This window comes from Budorcas taxicolor, chromosome 6 (assembly GCF_023091745.1).
Source record: "Budorcas taxicolor isolate Tak-1 chromosome 6, Takin1.1, whole genome shotgun sequence".
NCBI lineage: Eukaryota > Metazoa > Chordata > Mammalia > Artiodactyla > Bovidae > Budorcas > Budorcas taxicolor.
Genome location: NC_068915.1, coordinates 15,327,116 through 15,344,505, shown reverse-complemented (window position 1 = coordinate 15,344,505; position 17,390 = coordinate 15,327,116). Strand labels below are relative to the sequence as shown.

The window sequence follows — 17,390 nt, the reverse complement described above, 5'->3', positions numbered from 1 at the left end:
CCTGTGCAGCAACGAAGACTCAGCACAGCCAAAATTTTATAATTTTATAAAATTATGAAAAAGAAAGAATATCAGTAATTTAATTTATTAGTTCCTTTTTTAGTTTCATGGAATAATAGGCAAATGGATGGAGTGCTTCTATTAAATACAATTAATTTTTTAAATTAATAGTTAAAATTGTGGGTTTTAACTGTTATAGTACTTCCAAAATAACTGAAATTTTCATACAGTTTACACTTCTCTAGTCCTCAAAATTAAAGAACAGTTAAGTATTTTAGAAAATATTAAATTGTGTTTTATTATTTTTCTTATTTAATTGTTTCAGTTGATGACTCAATAATTAAATTACTGGAATGAAAGCTAAGTTCTATTGGAATTTAGCTAAGGGTGAACACTCAAGGCTCATTTTGAATTGCTTTTCCATTTGACTTCTTTTAGGTATTTAGATTTACTCAAGGACTCAAACCTTATTAAAACACAGGATGTGTTTACAGTCATTCAATACATCTCATATAACAGCTATGGGAAGACTATGGCCTGGAATTGGATACAACTCAACTGGGAATATCTAGTCAACAGGTGAGGTGATTAGATAATGATTTGTTGTTCTCTTTGTCTGATACCATCTACAAGTTTGTTTTTTTTTTTCTCTCTTTTTTGTGCTTTCTCTGACATCTATACAATATTTTAAGTGCCATATTATCAGAAGTAAAGGATCATGGTATTTTCCCTCTAGGAAAGCAATATGCTAGTTTAAGCATAATTCCTTTCCTGGAAAGTAGTGTTTCCAACTGATCAATAGATTTCTAAAATCTTCAAACATGCCTAAATTGCATCTGAGTCATCAGAGAAGCCCCTAAAGGAATTTCTCTGTAGCTCATACAGTAAAGAATCTGCCTGAAATGCAGGACACCCAGGTTTGATCCCTGGGTAGAGAAGGTCCTCTGGAGAATGGAATGGCAACCCACTCCAGTGTTCTTGCCTAGAGAATCTCATGGACAGAGGAGCCTGGTGGGCTATAGTCCATGGGCTCGCAAAGAGTTGGACATGACCGAGCAACTAAGCACACATATGTGATTTATTTCAAATAATGCATATTTCATTTTAAAAGTTAGTTCATTGTTATACCTCTTAAAAAATTAAGAAGTAGAAAAAAACAGGTTTGTATTATAATAAAAGTCAAAAACAGCTGACTTTAAATCTATTAGACCTGAAGTTTAATTTTTTCAGGACAAATAAATTAATGACTATTTCCAATGCTAGTTCTAAACCCTCTCCCAAGGCTTTTAATATTTCTTCATAGTCTGATAATCTAATTCTCATGTGATATTATTTCAAGTAGCCTCAAACATAAAATCATATAATAACCATATGTCAGACACAAACAAAAAAGCCCAATATTAATTATGGTTAATTTGAAAAAGTATAATTTCCCCATTAAAACTGGATAAGACAAATTAAACAGAAATGAGCCAAGCTTCAGTCAAATATTTTCAAACTCTTAAACATTTTCCAGACTTCAGAATGAGTGGTTTTACTACCTCTGTTTCTAAATAATTTATTGTCATCTTAAATAATCTGTTTTATAAAGCTTTTGCTTTATGATTTTTATGACAGCTGATGACCAACCACTAATGTCCTTTCCAGTTTGAGACTTAACCACAAAGTTCCAAAAACACTTCAGAAATTATTTGCTTTTATTTATTCCACTAAACAAATATTAAGTCAGAGATTATTTTTATATAATTATTTTTCAAAATATTTGATATAATTAAATCCTTATTTTAGTTTTTAAAATAATTAATATGATAAATATACAGCATATTTCCCCTTAAATGGTACATTCAATATGGTATTTGTTTCTTGGAATAAACATACTTATATTAAATGTTGAAATATGACTGAGAATTAAAAATAACATCAAAGAAGCCTACTTAAAGACATAAAAAGATATCTACAATATAGGATAATGTAAAAAACAGCAGATTATAAAAACATGTTTAATATCATTCCATTTCTATAAATAAACAAACATCCATGGAAAAATGACTCAAGGGAAAACAGCTATGTGACAATAGGGATTTTTTTAGGTGGTATGTATGGGTGATTTCTATATCCTTATTTTTGCTTCTCTGTACTTTGTGCAAAATAATATACACCTCTTTTATGATAAGAAAATTGAAATTTTAAAAAAGGAAATCACACTAAGTTCCTGTAATGGTATTTTATAGATTTGAAGAAATTCTATTATAGCTAACAGTTTTCCAGTGATTTTCTATAATTTCTATAACATTTCTTTTCTGTTTTATACTTTGTGACTAAAAATTAAAGAATATATTTAGAAACTAGCAATGAATAGATTGAATAAAAACTGCCACTACCTATGTAAATTCTCAGTCATATTTCAACATGTAAATACATCTTATCTAGCTAATCTCCATCTGTTGGATAATAAAATTGTTTGAAATTTTCCACTGTATAATTAATGTACTAATGAACATCTTTGAAACTGAACTTATTTGTTCTCTTTGAATGTCCTTGACAATTTCCTTAGGATACAAATAATACTAGAAGCAATACTGCTGAGTTAAAGGATGCATTCATTTTTAGAGTTTCTGATGAATATTGCAAAACTGTCTCCCAGAACAAACTTTACTATTAACTTTGCCTATTTTCCAACCATTGCCAATACTCAGTGCTATCATTTAAAAATATTCTTATTAATTGAGTACATGAAAACTGGTATCTCATTTTAAATAATTCTTTCATTCAATAAATATTATGGAGCATATACTATGTGGTAGGCTCCGTGCTTGGCACTAAAGTTATAATAGTGTACAGGAGAAAAAGATCTGCTTCTCTGTTTTCATGGAGTTTAGAGTCTAATGATGAAGAGCAATATTAAGTAAAGTGCAAGTGTTAGTCATTCAGTCGTGTTCGACTCTTTGTGACCCCATGGACTGTAGCCCACCAGGTTCCTCTGTCCATGGAATTCTCCAGGCAAGAATACAGAAGCAGGTAGCCATTTCCTTCTCCAAAGGATCTTCTCAACCCAGGGATCAAACCCAGATCTCCTGCACTGCAGGCATATCCTTTAGCATCTGAGCCACCAGGGAAGCCTGTAACAGTAAGCAAAGAATCAAATAAATACATGTATAATTAAAACTGTAATAACTACAGATAGAAAAGTTTCTGGGTACACTGAAAGAGCATAATGGGGAAATTGACCAAGTCAGGAGAAGTTGGAGGTTAAGGGATTCCCAAAGGGAGCGATGACTGAGCTGAATTCTGAAAGAAGGGCAGGAGTAAATTAGATGAACAGGAGGTGAGCATTCCTGGCTGAAAAGAAGAAAGCTAAGGGCTAAGCTTTTGGGGATCACATAAAGATTGGGCTTTTGTTCTAAAAGCAATGACCTATACACTAACAATGAGAAAATAGAAAGAGAAATTAAGGAAACAATTCCATTCACCATTGCAACGAAAAGAATAAAATACTTAGGACTATATCTACCAAAAGAAACTAAAGACCTATATATAGAAAACTATAAAACACTGGTGAAAGAAATCAAAGAGGACACTAATAGATGGAGAAATATACCATGTTCATGGATCAGAAGAATCAATATAGTGAAAATGAGTATACTGCCCAAAGCAATCTATAGATTCAATGCAATCCCTATCAAGCTGCTGCTGCTGCTGCTTCTAAGTCACTTCAGTCATGTCTGACTCTTAGCAACCCCATGGACTGCGGCCCACCAGGCTCCTCCGTCCATGGGATTTTAGAGCTAGAACAAATAACTTCACAATTTGTATGGAAATACAAAAAACCTCGAATAGCCAAAGCAATCTTGAGAAAGAAGAATGGAACTGGAGGAATCAACCTGCCTGACTTCAGGCTCTACTACAAAGCCACAGTCATCAAGATAGTATGGTAATAGCACAAAGACAGAAATATAGATCAATGGAACAAAGTAGAAAGCCCAGAGATAAATCCATACACCTATGGACACCTTATCTTTGACAAAGGAGGCAAGAATATACAATGGAGAAAAGACAATCTCTTTAACAAGTGGTGCTGGGAAAACTGGTCAGCCATGTGTAAAAGAATGAAACCGGAACACTTTCTAACACCATACACAAAAATAAACTCAAAATGGATAATAGCAAATGAAGCAACTGATAAAGGACTAATCTCAAAAACATACAAGCAACTCCTGCAGCTCAATTCCAGAAAAATAAATGACCCAATCAAAAAATGGGCCAAAGAACTAAACAGACATTTCTCCAAAGAAGACATACAGATGGCTAACAAACACATGAAAAGATGCTCAACATCACTCATTATCAGTTCAATTCAGTTCAATCGCTCAGTCATGTCCGACTCTTTGCGACCCCATGATTCGCAGCACGCCAGGCCTCCCTGTCCATCACCAACTCCCGGAGTTCACTCAGACTCACGTCCATCGAGTCAGTGATGCCATCCAGCCATCTCATCCTCTGTCATCCCCTTCTCCTCCTGCCCCCAATCCCTCCCAGCATCAGAGTCTTTTCCAATGAGTCACCTCTTCACATGAGGTGGCCAAAGTACTGGAGCTTCAGCTTCAGCATCATTCACTCATTATCAGAGAAATGCAAATCAAAACCACAATGAGGTGCCATTTCACACCAGTCAGAATGGCTGCTATCCAAAAGTCTACAAGCAATAAATGCTGGAGAGGGTGTGGAGAAAAGGCAACCCTCTGACACTGTTGGTGGGAATGCAAACTAGTACAGCCACTATGGAGAAAAGTGTGGAGATTCCTTAAAAAAACTGGAAATAGAACTGCCTTATGACTCAGCAATCCTACTGCTGGGCATACACACCAAAGAAACCAGAATTGTGTACCCCAATGTTCATTACAGCACTGTTTATAATAGCCAGGACATAGAAGCAACCTACATGTCCATCAGCAGATGAATGGATAAGAAAGCTGTGGTACATATACACAATGGAGTATTACTCAGCCATTAAAAAGAAGACATTTGAATCAATTCTAATGAGGTGGATGAAACTGGAGCCGATTATACAGAGTGAAGTAAGCCAGAAAGAAAAACACCAATATAGTATACTAACGCATATATATGGAATTTAGAAAGATGGTAACGATAACCCTGTATGTGAGACAGCAAAGGAGACACAGATGTATAGAACAGTCTTTTGGACTCTGTGGGAGAGGGCGAGGGTGGGATGATTTGGGAGAATGGCATTGAAACATGTATAATATCATATATGAAATGAATCGCCAGTCCAGGTTCGATGCATGATACAGGATGCTTGGGGCTGGTGCACTGGGATGACCCAGAGGGATGGTATGGGGAGGGAGGTGGGAGGGGGGTTCAGGATGGGGAACACGTGTACACCTGTGGCAGACTCATGTTGATGTATGGCAAAATCAATACAATATTGAAAAGTAATAAGCCTCCAATTAAAATAAATAAATTTATATAAATAAATAAAAAGTACCCCCCCCAAAATAAAAGCAATGATAAGTCACTAATGGGTTTTAATTAAGAAAGTAAAAATGATCAATTTTGTTTTCAAAAGAAAGCTCTAGTGGTAAAGCCTAAATGGGGAACTTTGGGAAAGCAATTATAGAGCTACTGGAATAATCCTAATAAAAGATGGTGGTAGATTATACTATGGATGTAATGATAAAGATGAAAAGATAAGAACAACCTTTAGAATTAGAAGTTAGAAAGGTAGATTAGAAGTTAGCTTATTCAACTTATATACAGAATGCTGCTACTGCTGCTAAGTCACTTCAGTCATGTCCGACTCTGTGAGACCCCATAGACGGCAGCCCACCAGTCTCCCCCGTCCTTGGGATCATGCATGCGAAATGCTGGGCTGGAATCAAGATTGCCAGGAGAAATATCAATAACCTCAGATATTCAGATGACACCACACTTATGGCAGAAAGCAAAGAGGAACTAAAGAGCCTCTTGATGAAAGTGAAAGAGGAGAGTGAAAATCCTGGCTTAAAGCTCAACATTTAAAAAACTAAGATCATGGCATCCAGTCCCATCACTTCATGGCAAATAGATGGGGAAACAATGGAAACAGTAAGAGACCTTATTTTTTCGGGTTCCAAAATCACTGCAGATGGTGACTGCAGCCATGAAATTAAAAGACGCTTGCTCCTTGGAAGAAAAGCTATGACCAACCTAGACAGCATATTAAAAAGCAGAGACATTGTTTTTCTGACAAAGGTCTGTCTAGTCAAAGCTATGGTTTTTCCAGTGGTCATGTATGGATGTGAGAGTTGGACTGTAAAGAAAGCTAAGTGGTGAAGAATTGATGCTTTTGAACTGTGGCATTGGTGAAGACTCTTGAGAGTCCCTTGGATTTCAAGATCAAACCAGTCAATCCTAAAGGAAATCAGTCCTGAATATTCATTGGAAAAACTGATGTTGAAGCTGAAACTCCAATACTTTGGCCACCTGATGTGAAGAACTGACTCACTGGAAAAGATCCTGATGCTGGGAAAGAGTGAAGGCAGGAGGAAAAGGGGATAACCAAGAATGAGATGGTTGGGTGGCATCACCAACTTGATAGACATGAGTTTGAGCAAGCTCCAGGAGTTGGTGATGGACAGGGAATCCTGGCGTGCTGCAGTCCATGGGGTCACAAAGAGTTGGACACAGCTGATCCACTGAACTGACTGAGATTAATAATGGGAGGCAAGTGAGGTGACAAAAATAAAATGTCTAGATTTCTAGAAAAGATAAAATTTTCAGAACAGTGAGTTCAGGTATGTGTGTGAGTGTGTGTATACGTACATACATATACACACATTACTGAACTATAAGGAAGCTTAGGGCTTAGGCAAAAATGTTATTGAAAATGGTATATCATGGAATTTAAACTATTTTAGGAAAAAAGTGAAAGCAAAGGAAAAGCTGATGATCCTGAAGAAAGTAGGGATAGAGATGCTCAGTGGACCAGAAATCCAGATAAAGTCAAAAAATGAGGGTAAATTATGTCATGGAGCATACATAAATTAATGATTTTAGAGGTAGAGTACTTATGGATGATCACAAAGTATGATGATGGAAATTGGTGGCTGGAGTAGAGTGGAGAAAATATCTTTGGAAATGAGGTCAAGAAACTAAGGAGTTAAGCTGTTTTATCTTCATCTAAGTGGACCTTGAAGTCATGGCCTGGAGTAGAAAAGACAACCAGGAGTCAGATGCTAAAGTGTATCATAAATGAGATCAAGGGGAATAACCTGAAGAAGCAGAGGGTCTTAAAGAGTGAGGGAATAATGGTTTGTAAACTGTAATGGGGAGCATGATCACACCAATTCCTTTTCTGACCTGGTGCTATGGAGGATACAGGAAAAGAAACATTCTCCAAACGAGTAGTAGTATTCTCTGTAAAGGGGTAGTTCCAAAGGGCTAGGTGAAGGGTTTGAGAGTAACTCTAGACGGCCCAGTCAGAGACAAGAAGGTACACACATGACAGGTGCAGTGTCATGCCTGAGTCTTACATTTTGGATAATGACTGATGATATTACGTAAAGGGAAATCATTTGCATTATACTTCTAAGAAAATAAAGACAAAAGACATAATGGATTTAAATTCAGTGGTGTCTGCGATAAGAGTGATCATTGGACCTAGTATACCAAAATTGTGGATAATCATTAGAACATTTCATCTGTTTCCATTGGGTACATTTTCTCTATATATTTCTTTTGCAAACTGATGATTCATTCCTTTGCTAATTTCATGTTGGCGTATTTCTCCCTATTACCAATCTGAAAGGGCTTCCCTTGTGCCTCAGTTGCTAAAGAATCCACCTGCAATGAGGGAGACCTGGGTTCGATCCCTGGGTTGGGAAGATCCCCTGGAGAAGGGAAAGGCTACCCACTCCAGTATTCTGGCCTGGAGAATTCCATGCACTGTATAGTCCATGGGGTCACAAAGAGTCAGACGACGACTAAGCGACTTTCACCAATCTGAAAGGGCTCTTTAGATAGTCAAAATATTTGCTCTTTTTACAACAATAAATTTTTACTTTTAATTTTATGGCAGGCTTCCTTTCACATAAATTTTTTTAATGTGTATGTGGCAAACTATTAGTTTTTATCTTCATGATTTCTTTTTATGTGATATTTTTTAAATGTAAAATTTCTCCTCCTGTTTAATACTTTATACATTCCAAAAATTCAAAGTTTATAGATAATTCTTAGGATTGTTTTTTTTACACTGTGATTAATTGGGATGAAATTTTACCTGTGTCACTGTTATTTGCATTTTGGTTTGTAAGGAAATTTGTGATTTTTACTTTTTAAGAGAGAAAAATGCAAAAGGTATAGGAATAGAATATAATTGCTCAAGTGCTATCTTTGCACTTAGCTTCAAATGTCTTTGCTTAGCAGGCTGATATAGATGATAATGCCAAATATGCAAGTAGCCAATAAAGCTTTATGGAAGCAGAATAAATAGCCTATATTCGAATTTCTGTATCTGTAGGAAGACACATAGATTACTAGTTAAGATAAAGGTGACAGAGCTATTCTGCTGTAACAGAGACACAGAAATACAGCAGCTTAAAGGGCAAAAGTAATTATTTCTCATTTGGATTGGTCTCCTGAAGTGAGCATTCCAAGTTGTTAGGGTGGTTCTGCTCCATGAGGCCTAGGGTCTTATTCTGTGTAGTTGAAATCTGGAAGAAGGGGAAGGAAAAAAGGAAGATTGAAGGCAAGCAATTTCCCTTTACTTCCTTAACAAGAAGGTGGAAGTTGCACCTACCACTTCTGTTTATGTTCCATTGATGAGAACTGGATCACCTGTTTGCACCTAGCTAGGAGGAAGGCTGAGACAAGTAATCTGACTATGGTTCTCACGTGTGCAGGAAAAAGGAGACTAGATTTGGGGAATGTAACAACCAGCCTACCATTTCTGAGAAAGTGGAGTGGATCTGTCTACAAAAAAAAAAGTGCAGAAGTTGCTGCGAATTTCTACTGAATAGAATTATTTTAAATTAAATATGTTTACTTACTGTTTTATACTTACTGTACTTTGACAATTTAAAAAAACTCTCAAAATAAAAAGGACATGCCTGCATCTAGAGGAAAGATTTAAAGTTCTGAGCACTTATGTAGCCTTTTCCACCCCTAAATTTCTCTTCAGGTATACACTCAATAACAGAAACCTTGGCCGGATTGTGACTATAGCAGAGCCATTCAACACTGAACTACAACTCTGGCAGGTAGGAAGATAAATTCCTCTATACTTCTCAAGGAAGGAACAGAATTAATTTTTTTTTCAAGTAGAAATTATATTTTCTCTATTCAGATCCCGAAAGACAAGGAAAAAGTAATAATTATTATATATAATTAAATGTACATCTTATTTTTCTAAACTAAAAAAATTTCAAATAACCAAGAAATAAAGTTTAAAAGTTGAGAAAGGTGAGGCCTGAGGAGGCTTAGGCTCTTGGTCCATGAGACCATACAGTTTGGCAAGCCATGAGCAGTCCATCTCCCCTTTCCAGGTAAGTGCAATCCTGGCATAAGCTGCTCAAGATTTGATTCCTTTCAGAACTCAGAGTTTTGGAATTTCAAAACTAAGCCCAAATCTTTCATCAATTCCTGTGGGGTAGAGGGGTGAGGGGATGTTCATTATGTTAGCCAAACAAAGATTGTATGAATTTTGGAAGGTTACATCCTTCTGTGAACCAAAATAATTCTTAATCCTTCTGTGAAACAAAATAATTCTTATTTTTGTAAATAGCATATACTACTATGGTTAAGTTTCAGAGAGGGTTTTGGAAGGAAGAGGGAAAACAAACCAGATTTAATAGAGATTTTTTGATGAGCCCTCAATGAGTGAACTGAGTGTATATAAAACACTCCAGACTCTTGGAACAAAGCAAAGCCATCATTCCACAGTACAGATTTTCCAGGAAACACCTTGGGAGAATGTGCAGAAAACTGAGGAAACTGCAGAAGCAGAGAGAGCATGCCCGCCACCACTGTGCGGCTCTCCTTCACCAGTACAGCAGGGCCTCTTCTGCGGGACATGCTGCCAGGCGTCCAAAGCCATGGGCAATGACTACCAATCTGAGAGATGGGCTCAATCTAATGATGCACCAGAAGATGTATCTTAATGTTGTTCAGTGATACTGAATTTCCAGGGAAGAAGGAAACAAATCCAGAATGTCAATAAAATCCCTGAAGAATAACTGGGCTTAAAATTACTTTCTTAATTACTGCCTTCTCTTTTATAGATCAAGAGCTTTTTTGAAAGATATCCTGAAGCTGGAGCGGGACAAAAACCTAGGGAGCAAGTACTGGAAACAGTGAAAAACAATATCGAGTGGCTAAAACAAAACAGGGACACCATAAGAAACTGGTTTCTTGATTTGAATGGTTAATGTGTCCAAATATCATATTTTAATTTTGTGACTCTATTGTTTCACCTGTTAAATATTTGGTGGCCTAATTTACAAGCACTATGGAGGGAGTTTTATATATAGATACTGCTTTCACTAAGCACTGTGTTTATATGTCTTGCAAAGCTTTTAAATTGTTCCTTTTTGTTTATGAAGGAAGATACTAATAGAGTAGTTAATGTACTCAGGGATTTCTTCTAAGTATACTTCGTAGGAGATTTTTTACAAACTGAAGATAATTTAATAGCCATTTTAAGGTCTTTAAATATCATTCTTTGTATCTTAAATCTGTGAAAATAGAAGAATTTGGTCTTAGCTTTACATTTTTAGTACCAAAGAAACACCACTTAATCTCTCTTGAATGATTTTTAAAGTTTAAATACCAGTACTTGAGGGACCAATATTACCATCTTAATCTTTATTTTATTATTCAGAATTACACAGACCTAACATCATTGTATTCACATGTTTTACTCTTTTAAATCATATCAAAGTAACCTGGGCTTAAATTTTACTCAAGGATTGCATGAATTAGCCAAAGAAACACCTGACTCTTACCTTTGTTATAAAATCAACAAAAGAATTCTCCTCTCCTTTTTAAAATAAATCTGAATGATTACCTTGAAAAACTACATTGTTTTCCAGTGTTCCTTTACTCTTGAATAATAATGACTGCAGCACTCCCCAAATACTTTCAGTTCAGTTCAGTTCAGTCGCTCAGTCGTGTCCGACTCTTTGCGACCCCATAAATCGCAGCACGCCAGGCCTCCCTGTCCATCACCAACTCCCGGAGTTCACTCAGACTCACGTCCATCAAGTCAGTGATGCCATCCAGCCATCTCATCCTCTGTCATCCCCTTCTCCTCCTGCCCCCAATCCCTCCCAGCATCAGAGTCTCTTCCAATGAGTCAGCTCTTCGCATGAGGTGGCCAAAGTACTGGAGTTTCAGCTTTAGCAAATACTTTACCAGGAGGCAATAAGATTCAAGAACCCAGTCTTTTTCATGCTTAGTTTTCTGTCATCTTGCTCCATTCCCTACAAAGTTCCTTCAAATAAGCTATGAAATTAAGGGGAAGATAGTGTTTAAATCCTACATGGATTTTAGAGGAAAAGGGCTAAATAATTGGAAACTTATTAAGAAACAGAGAAGGGTGATCATTCCATAAAACTAAGTGGAATTAGAATTTAGCTTTGATCTTACCTAGCAATCTTTAAGTATGAAAATAAGGAAACCCATGGATGTTTCCAACATGATTCTGCATATCTGAGGATATATCTTCTTAGATATAACTTTAATGTGTAAACCCTTCTATCCTAATCCATACAGAATCAGTTCAGTTCACTTCAGTCGCTCAGTCGTGTCCGACTCCTTGAGACCCCATGGACAGGAGCACTCCAGGCCTCCTTGTCCATCACCAATTCATACAGGATAGCACTGATGAAATTTATATTCGTGATTTGACTAAAGACATCAATTTTGTAGGAGCTGGGGGCAAGAACATGTTTAATATGACACTTGATGCCAAGTAGATCCACAACACAAGTCCAACAGACAGAAAAGATAGTAAATTCGTATGTTCCAATCTACTGTATCTAGAAAATCTAAATTTATTTGGAACCTTCAGAAGTATAATTTAAGATTGGTTTGATGATAATTGAAACACACGGAAACAATCAAAACCCTAGTTTTGACTTTACATAAAAAACATTCCCTAATCAAGGGCTCTCAAACTTTGTAAACTTTCCTATTGCTGTCTCTTAATTTTTACTTCTCAATCCACATAGCTAAACTGTCAAAGTCAAATGTAGACTGGGGGGAGGAGGGGGAAGACTAAAAAAGAAGATATTTTCAGACTAAAACTTTAAAATATTGTTTTAAATTACTTCAGAAGAAAACCACATTAACATCGTGAATCATCAGGGGGGGAAAAAAAAAATCCCACTATCCTCATGGGGATTAACACCCTAACTTCAAATTGACCACAATCAAAACCAGCACTTGAAGTCTATGTATTGTTTCAAGCGGATAAATAAGGAAGTGGGATGTTTTATCCTTCTGCTTTATGCAATAAATTCTTAAAAGAATTTGAAGGAGATGGTACATGAAACAGATTCCCAACTTGCATATAAGTCATTCTGCTTCATTCCACTCTAAGCATTAAAACTGAGAATGAATTGTTTAGTTCTATTTACCCCATATGAAAAAGAACTGTGCACACTTCATTATAACTCTACTAGCCAATCAGGCCCTTCACAAACAGTATCTGGTTTTTAAAGGCTGATGACCAATAGATAGATCTATGCCAAGAAGAGTTTGCTACTGTGCTTTTTTGGTTGTGTCATGATTTTTACAGGAAAAAATTTTAGTATGTTGTGTCCAAAATTAAACCACAATAAACCATCAACTTTAAAGAATTAACAGGAAGAAATGATCAGCAAAGTCATGTAGCAAGAAGCAGGACCACTAATAATTATTGCCTCCTTCTAGACAGTTTATTCGGAGGAGGCAATGGCACCCCACTCCAGTACTCTTGCCTGGAAAATCCCATGGACGGAGGAGCCTGGTAGGCTGCAGTCCATGGGGTCGCTGAGTCAGACACAACTGAGCAACTTCACTTTCACTTTTCACTTTCATGCATTGGAGAAGGAAATGGCAACCCACTCCAGTGTTCTTGCCTGGAGAATCCCAAGGATGGGGGAGCCTGGTGGGCTGCCATCTATGGGGTCGCACAGAGTCAGACACGACTGAAGCAACTTAGCAGCAGCAGCAGCAGCAGGCAGTTTATTCCTATAGTGCAGATCACTGCTGTGAACCCATACAAGCGTAAACTAGGAGCTTATATAATAAACTATGAACATATAAGTGGCAAGCAGGGAAGTTCTGGGGAGCAGAGATATACAGCTAGGTTGAAGGCAATGGTACTCCTACAGTTTACCCTCCATGTAGATAAAGTGTTATTCCAAAAACAGATAAATACAAGGTGGGAAGAGAAATCTAGAATGGTAATTCTCAAAGGGAGAATAAGCAGGGAACAGAGGAAGAAGAGTAGAATAACCAATGAAACTTCCAAAACTGCTAAATAATACTAATAGTGATGGTAACAATAATACCAAGTTCCTTTCTAATAGCAAGCCCTGTTCTAAACACAAGCACTCCACATACATCAATTTCTATATCTGAACTTTACAAAAACCCATGAAGTAGGTACTGTTAATATCCCCATTTTACAGATGGAGAAACAGAGAAGTCACACAACTTGCTCAAGGCCAAAAAGTTAGTGTCTGGCATGAGCCATGACTTGAACTTAGTTTATCACCAGAATCTACATACACAACCACATATTAAAGTAGAAATCCCTGAAGAGAATTCCATTATCTCACCCCGTTGTGACATATGAAAATCAACCAATGTGATGTACTATATTGATGGAATAAGGACAAAAACCACATTATCATTCCCATGGTGCAGAAGAAACATTTGAAAAAATCCAGAACCCTTCCATGATAAAACATTCAACAAGCTAGGAATAGAAGGGAACTTCTTCAACCTGAAAACAGCATCTATGAAACACCAACAGCTAACATCAGACATACAGGTGAAAGACTGAATGCTTTGCCCTTAAGATCAGTAACAAGACAAGGATGTGCTTGCTTGCAACTTTACTTAACACTGGAGTGGAACTCTTGCAAAGGAAATTAGGAAAGGAAAGGAAATAAAAGACATCCAGAGCTTCTGTGGTGGCTCAGTGGTAAAGAATTCACCTGTTACTGCAGGAATCATGAGTTCCATCTGTGATTCAGGAAGATCTCACGTGCCATGGAGCAACTAAGCCAGAGGGCCACAACTATTGAGCCTGTGCTCTAGAACTTGGGAACTACAACTACTGAGGCCCGTGAGCACTAGAGCCCATGCTCCTTAACAAGAGAAGCCAGGGCAATGAGAAGCCTGCTCACCACAGCTAGAGAGTAGCCCCTGCTCGCTGCAACTAAAGAAAAGTCCGTGCAGCAATGAAGACCCAGCATAGCCAAAAATAAATAAATTTAAAAAATTATTTTTAAAAAGATATCTAAATGAGAAAAAAGAAAATGATCTTTATTATTTGACGGCATGATCTTGTACATAGAATATCGTAAAGAATACATGCACATATATACACATGGATGATTACCACTAAATTAATTCAGCAAAGTTGCAGGATACAAATTAACTGCAATTCAATACACTAGCAATGAAAAATAAGAAAATAAAATTAGTTACATTCCAAGAGCATCTAAAAGGATAAAATACTAAGCAACAAATTTAACAACAGGAGTCCAAGACTTGTAGACTTAAAACTAGGAAATATTGTTTCAAAAAATTAAAGATCTAAATACATGGAAGGACATCTCAGGTTCATAGATTGGAAGACATAATATTGTGAAAATGGCAATATTCCCCAAATCTACAGATTCAACATAATCCCTAAAAATGTCACCTTGATTTTTTGCAGAAACTGAAAACCTGATCATAAAATTCATATTGAAATGAACACAGAATAAACAAAAGAATCTTCAAAGTAAGAACAGATTGTAGAACTCATATATCTCAAATTTAAAACTTACTACTCAACTACAATAATCAGTAGAATATGATACTGCCATAAGGAGAGACATATAGGTCAATGGAATAGAATTGAGAGTCCAGAAAGAAATACTTACATATATGGTCACTTGAGTCTTCACAAAACAATAATAATGTAGAAAAAGTCTTGTCAATAAATGGTGCTAGGATAACTGGATATCCACATGCAAATAAAATGAAGTTGGAATGCTTTCTTACATCAAACACAAAAATTAACTCAAAACACATCATAAACCTAAAAGCTCAAACTACAAAAGAACAAAACAAAATAAAAAACATGCAAGTAAATCTTTGTGATCTTGGATTAGGCAATGATTTCTTAGGCATAATACCAAAAGCATAAACAACAAAAGAAAACAATAGATAAATTAGTCTATATCAAAATTGAAAACTTTATTGCTGCAAACGATACTATCAAGAGAGTTATAAGACAAATCATAGTACCAAAGAAAATATTTGTAAATCAAAAATCCTAATTAGGGACTGGTATGAAGAACAATACTGCATAAGAACCTGGAATGTTAGGTCCAGAAATCAAAGTAAATGGACATAGTCAACCAGATGGCAAAAATGAACATCAACATTTTAGGAATCAGTGAATTAAAATGGATGGGAATGGGTGAATTTAATTCAGGAGACCATTACATCTACTACTGTGGGTGAGAATCACTTAGAAGAAATGGAGCAGCCCTCAGAGTCAACAAAAGAGTCTGAAACGCAGTACTTAGGTGCAATCTCACAAATGACAGAATGATCTCAGTTCATTTCCAAGGGAAGTCACAGTAATCTAAGTCTATGTCCCAGCCACTAATGCCAAAGAAGCTGAAGGTGAACAGTTTCTCTGAAAATCTACAACATATTCTAGAACTAACACCAAAAAAAGATGTCCTTTTCATCACAGGGGACTGGAATGCAAAAGTAGGAAGTCAAGAGATACCTGGAGTAAAAGGCAAGTTTGGCCTTGGAGTACAAAATGGAAAAGGGCAAAGGCTAACAAGTTTTGCCAAAAGAACATACTGGTCACAGCAAACTCCCTCTTTAAACAACACAAGAGATGACTCTACACATGGACATCACTGAAGTTTACACTGAAGTTAGACTGATTATATTCTTTGCAGCTGAAAATAGAGAACCTCTATACAGTCAGCAAAAACAAGACCGAGAGTTGACTGTGGCTCATACTGTCAGCTCCTTATTGCAAAATTCAGGTTTATATTGAAGAAATTAGAGAAAACCACTAGACCATTCAGGTATGACCTAAATCAAATCCATTATGATTTTACAGTGGAGATGATTAGATTCAAGGGATTAGAGCTGGTAGGCAGAGTGCCTGAAGAATTATGGATAGAGGTTCGTAAATTATATAGGAGGTGGTGACCAAAACCATCCCCCCAAAAAAGAAATGCAAGAACACAAAGTGGTTATCTGAGGAAGCCTTAAAAAGAGCTGAAAAAAGAGAAGCAAAAGGCAAAGGAGTAAGGGAAAGATATCCAACTGAAGGCAGAGTTCCAGAGAATAGCAAGGAGAGATAAGAAAGCCTTCTTAAGTGAACAATGCAAAGAAATAGAGGGATAAAACAGAATGGGAAAGACTAGAGATCTCTTCAAGAAAACTGGAGATACCAAGGGAACAATTTCTTGCAAAGATGGGCTCACTAAAGGACAAACCAGCAAGGACCTAACACAAGAAGCAGAGATTAAGACGTGGCAAGAATGCACACAGAAAATACACATAAAAGGTCTTAAAGATCTGGATAACCATGATGGTGTGGTCACTGACTTAGAGCCAAACATCCTGGAGTGTGAAGTCAAGTGGGCCTTAGGAAGTGTTACTGTGAACAAAGCTAGCGGAGGTGGTGGCATTCCAACCTAGCTATTTCAAATCCTAAAAGATGATGCTATTAAAGGGTTGCACTCTATATACCAACAAATTTGGAAAACTGAGCAGTGGCCACAGGACTGGAAAAGGGCAGTTTTCATTCCAATCCCAAAGAAAGGCAATGCCAAAGAATGTTCAAATTACTGTACAACTACACTCATTTCACATGCTAGCAAGATTATGCTCAAAATCCTGCAAGCTAGGCTGCAGCATGAACTGAGAAATTCCAGATGTTCAAGCTGGATTTAGAAAAGGCAGAGAAACCAGAGATCAAATTGCCAATATCTGCTGGATCACAGAAAAAACAAGGGAATTAAAAAAAAAAAAAACCCTACTGTTTTATTGACTATACTAAAGCCTTTGAATGTGTAGATCACAACAAACTCTGGAAAATTTTTAGAGATGGGAATTTCAGATCCACTTACCTGTCCCCAGAAATCTGTAGGCAGGTC

The 17,390-nt window shown here is 36.7% G+C and overlaps 1 protein-coding gene across 1 annotated transcript in view; it reads left to right on the top strand.

Moving 5' to 3' along the window:
* ENPEP (glutamyl aminopeptidase) overlaps positions 1-10,421 on the top strand; it is an 80,377-nt gene extending 69,956 nt beyond the window's left edge. The window contains exons 18-20 of the mRNA XM_052642137.1: positions 439-579; positions 9,176-9,254; positions 10,275-10,421. Of these exons, the coding sequence (XP_052498097.1) occupies positions 439-579; positions 9,176-9,254; positions 10,275-10,421 (367 nt within the window). The remainder of the gene's footprint in view (positions 1-438; positions 580-9,175; positions 9,255-10,274) is intronic.
* Positions 10,422-17,390: the final 6,969 nt, after the last annotated feature.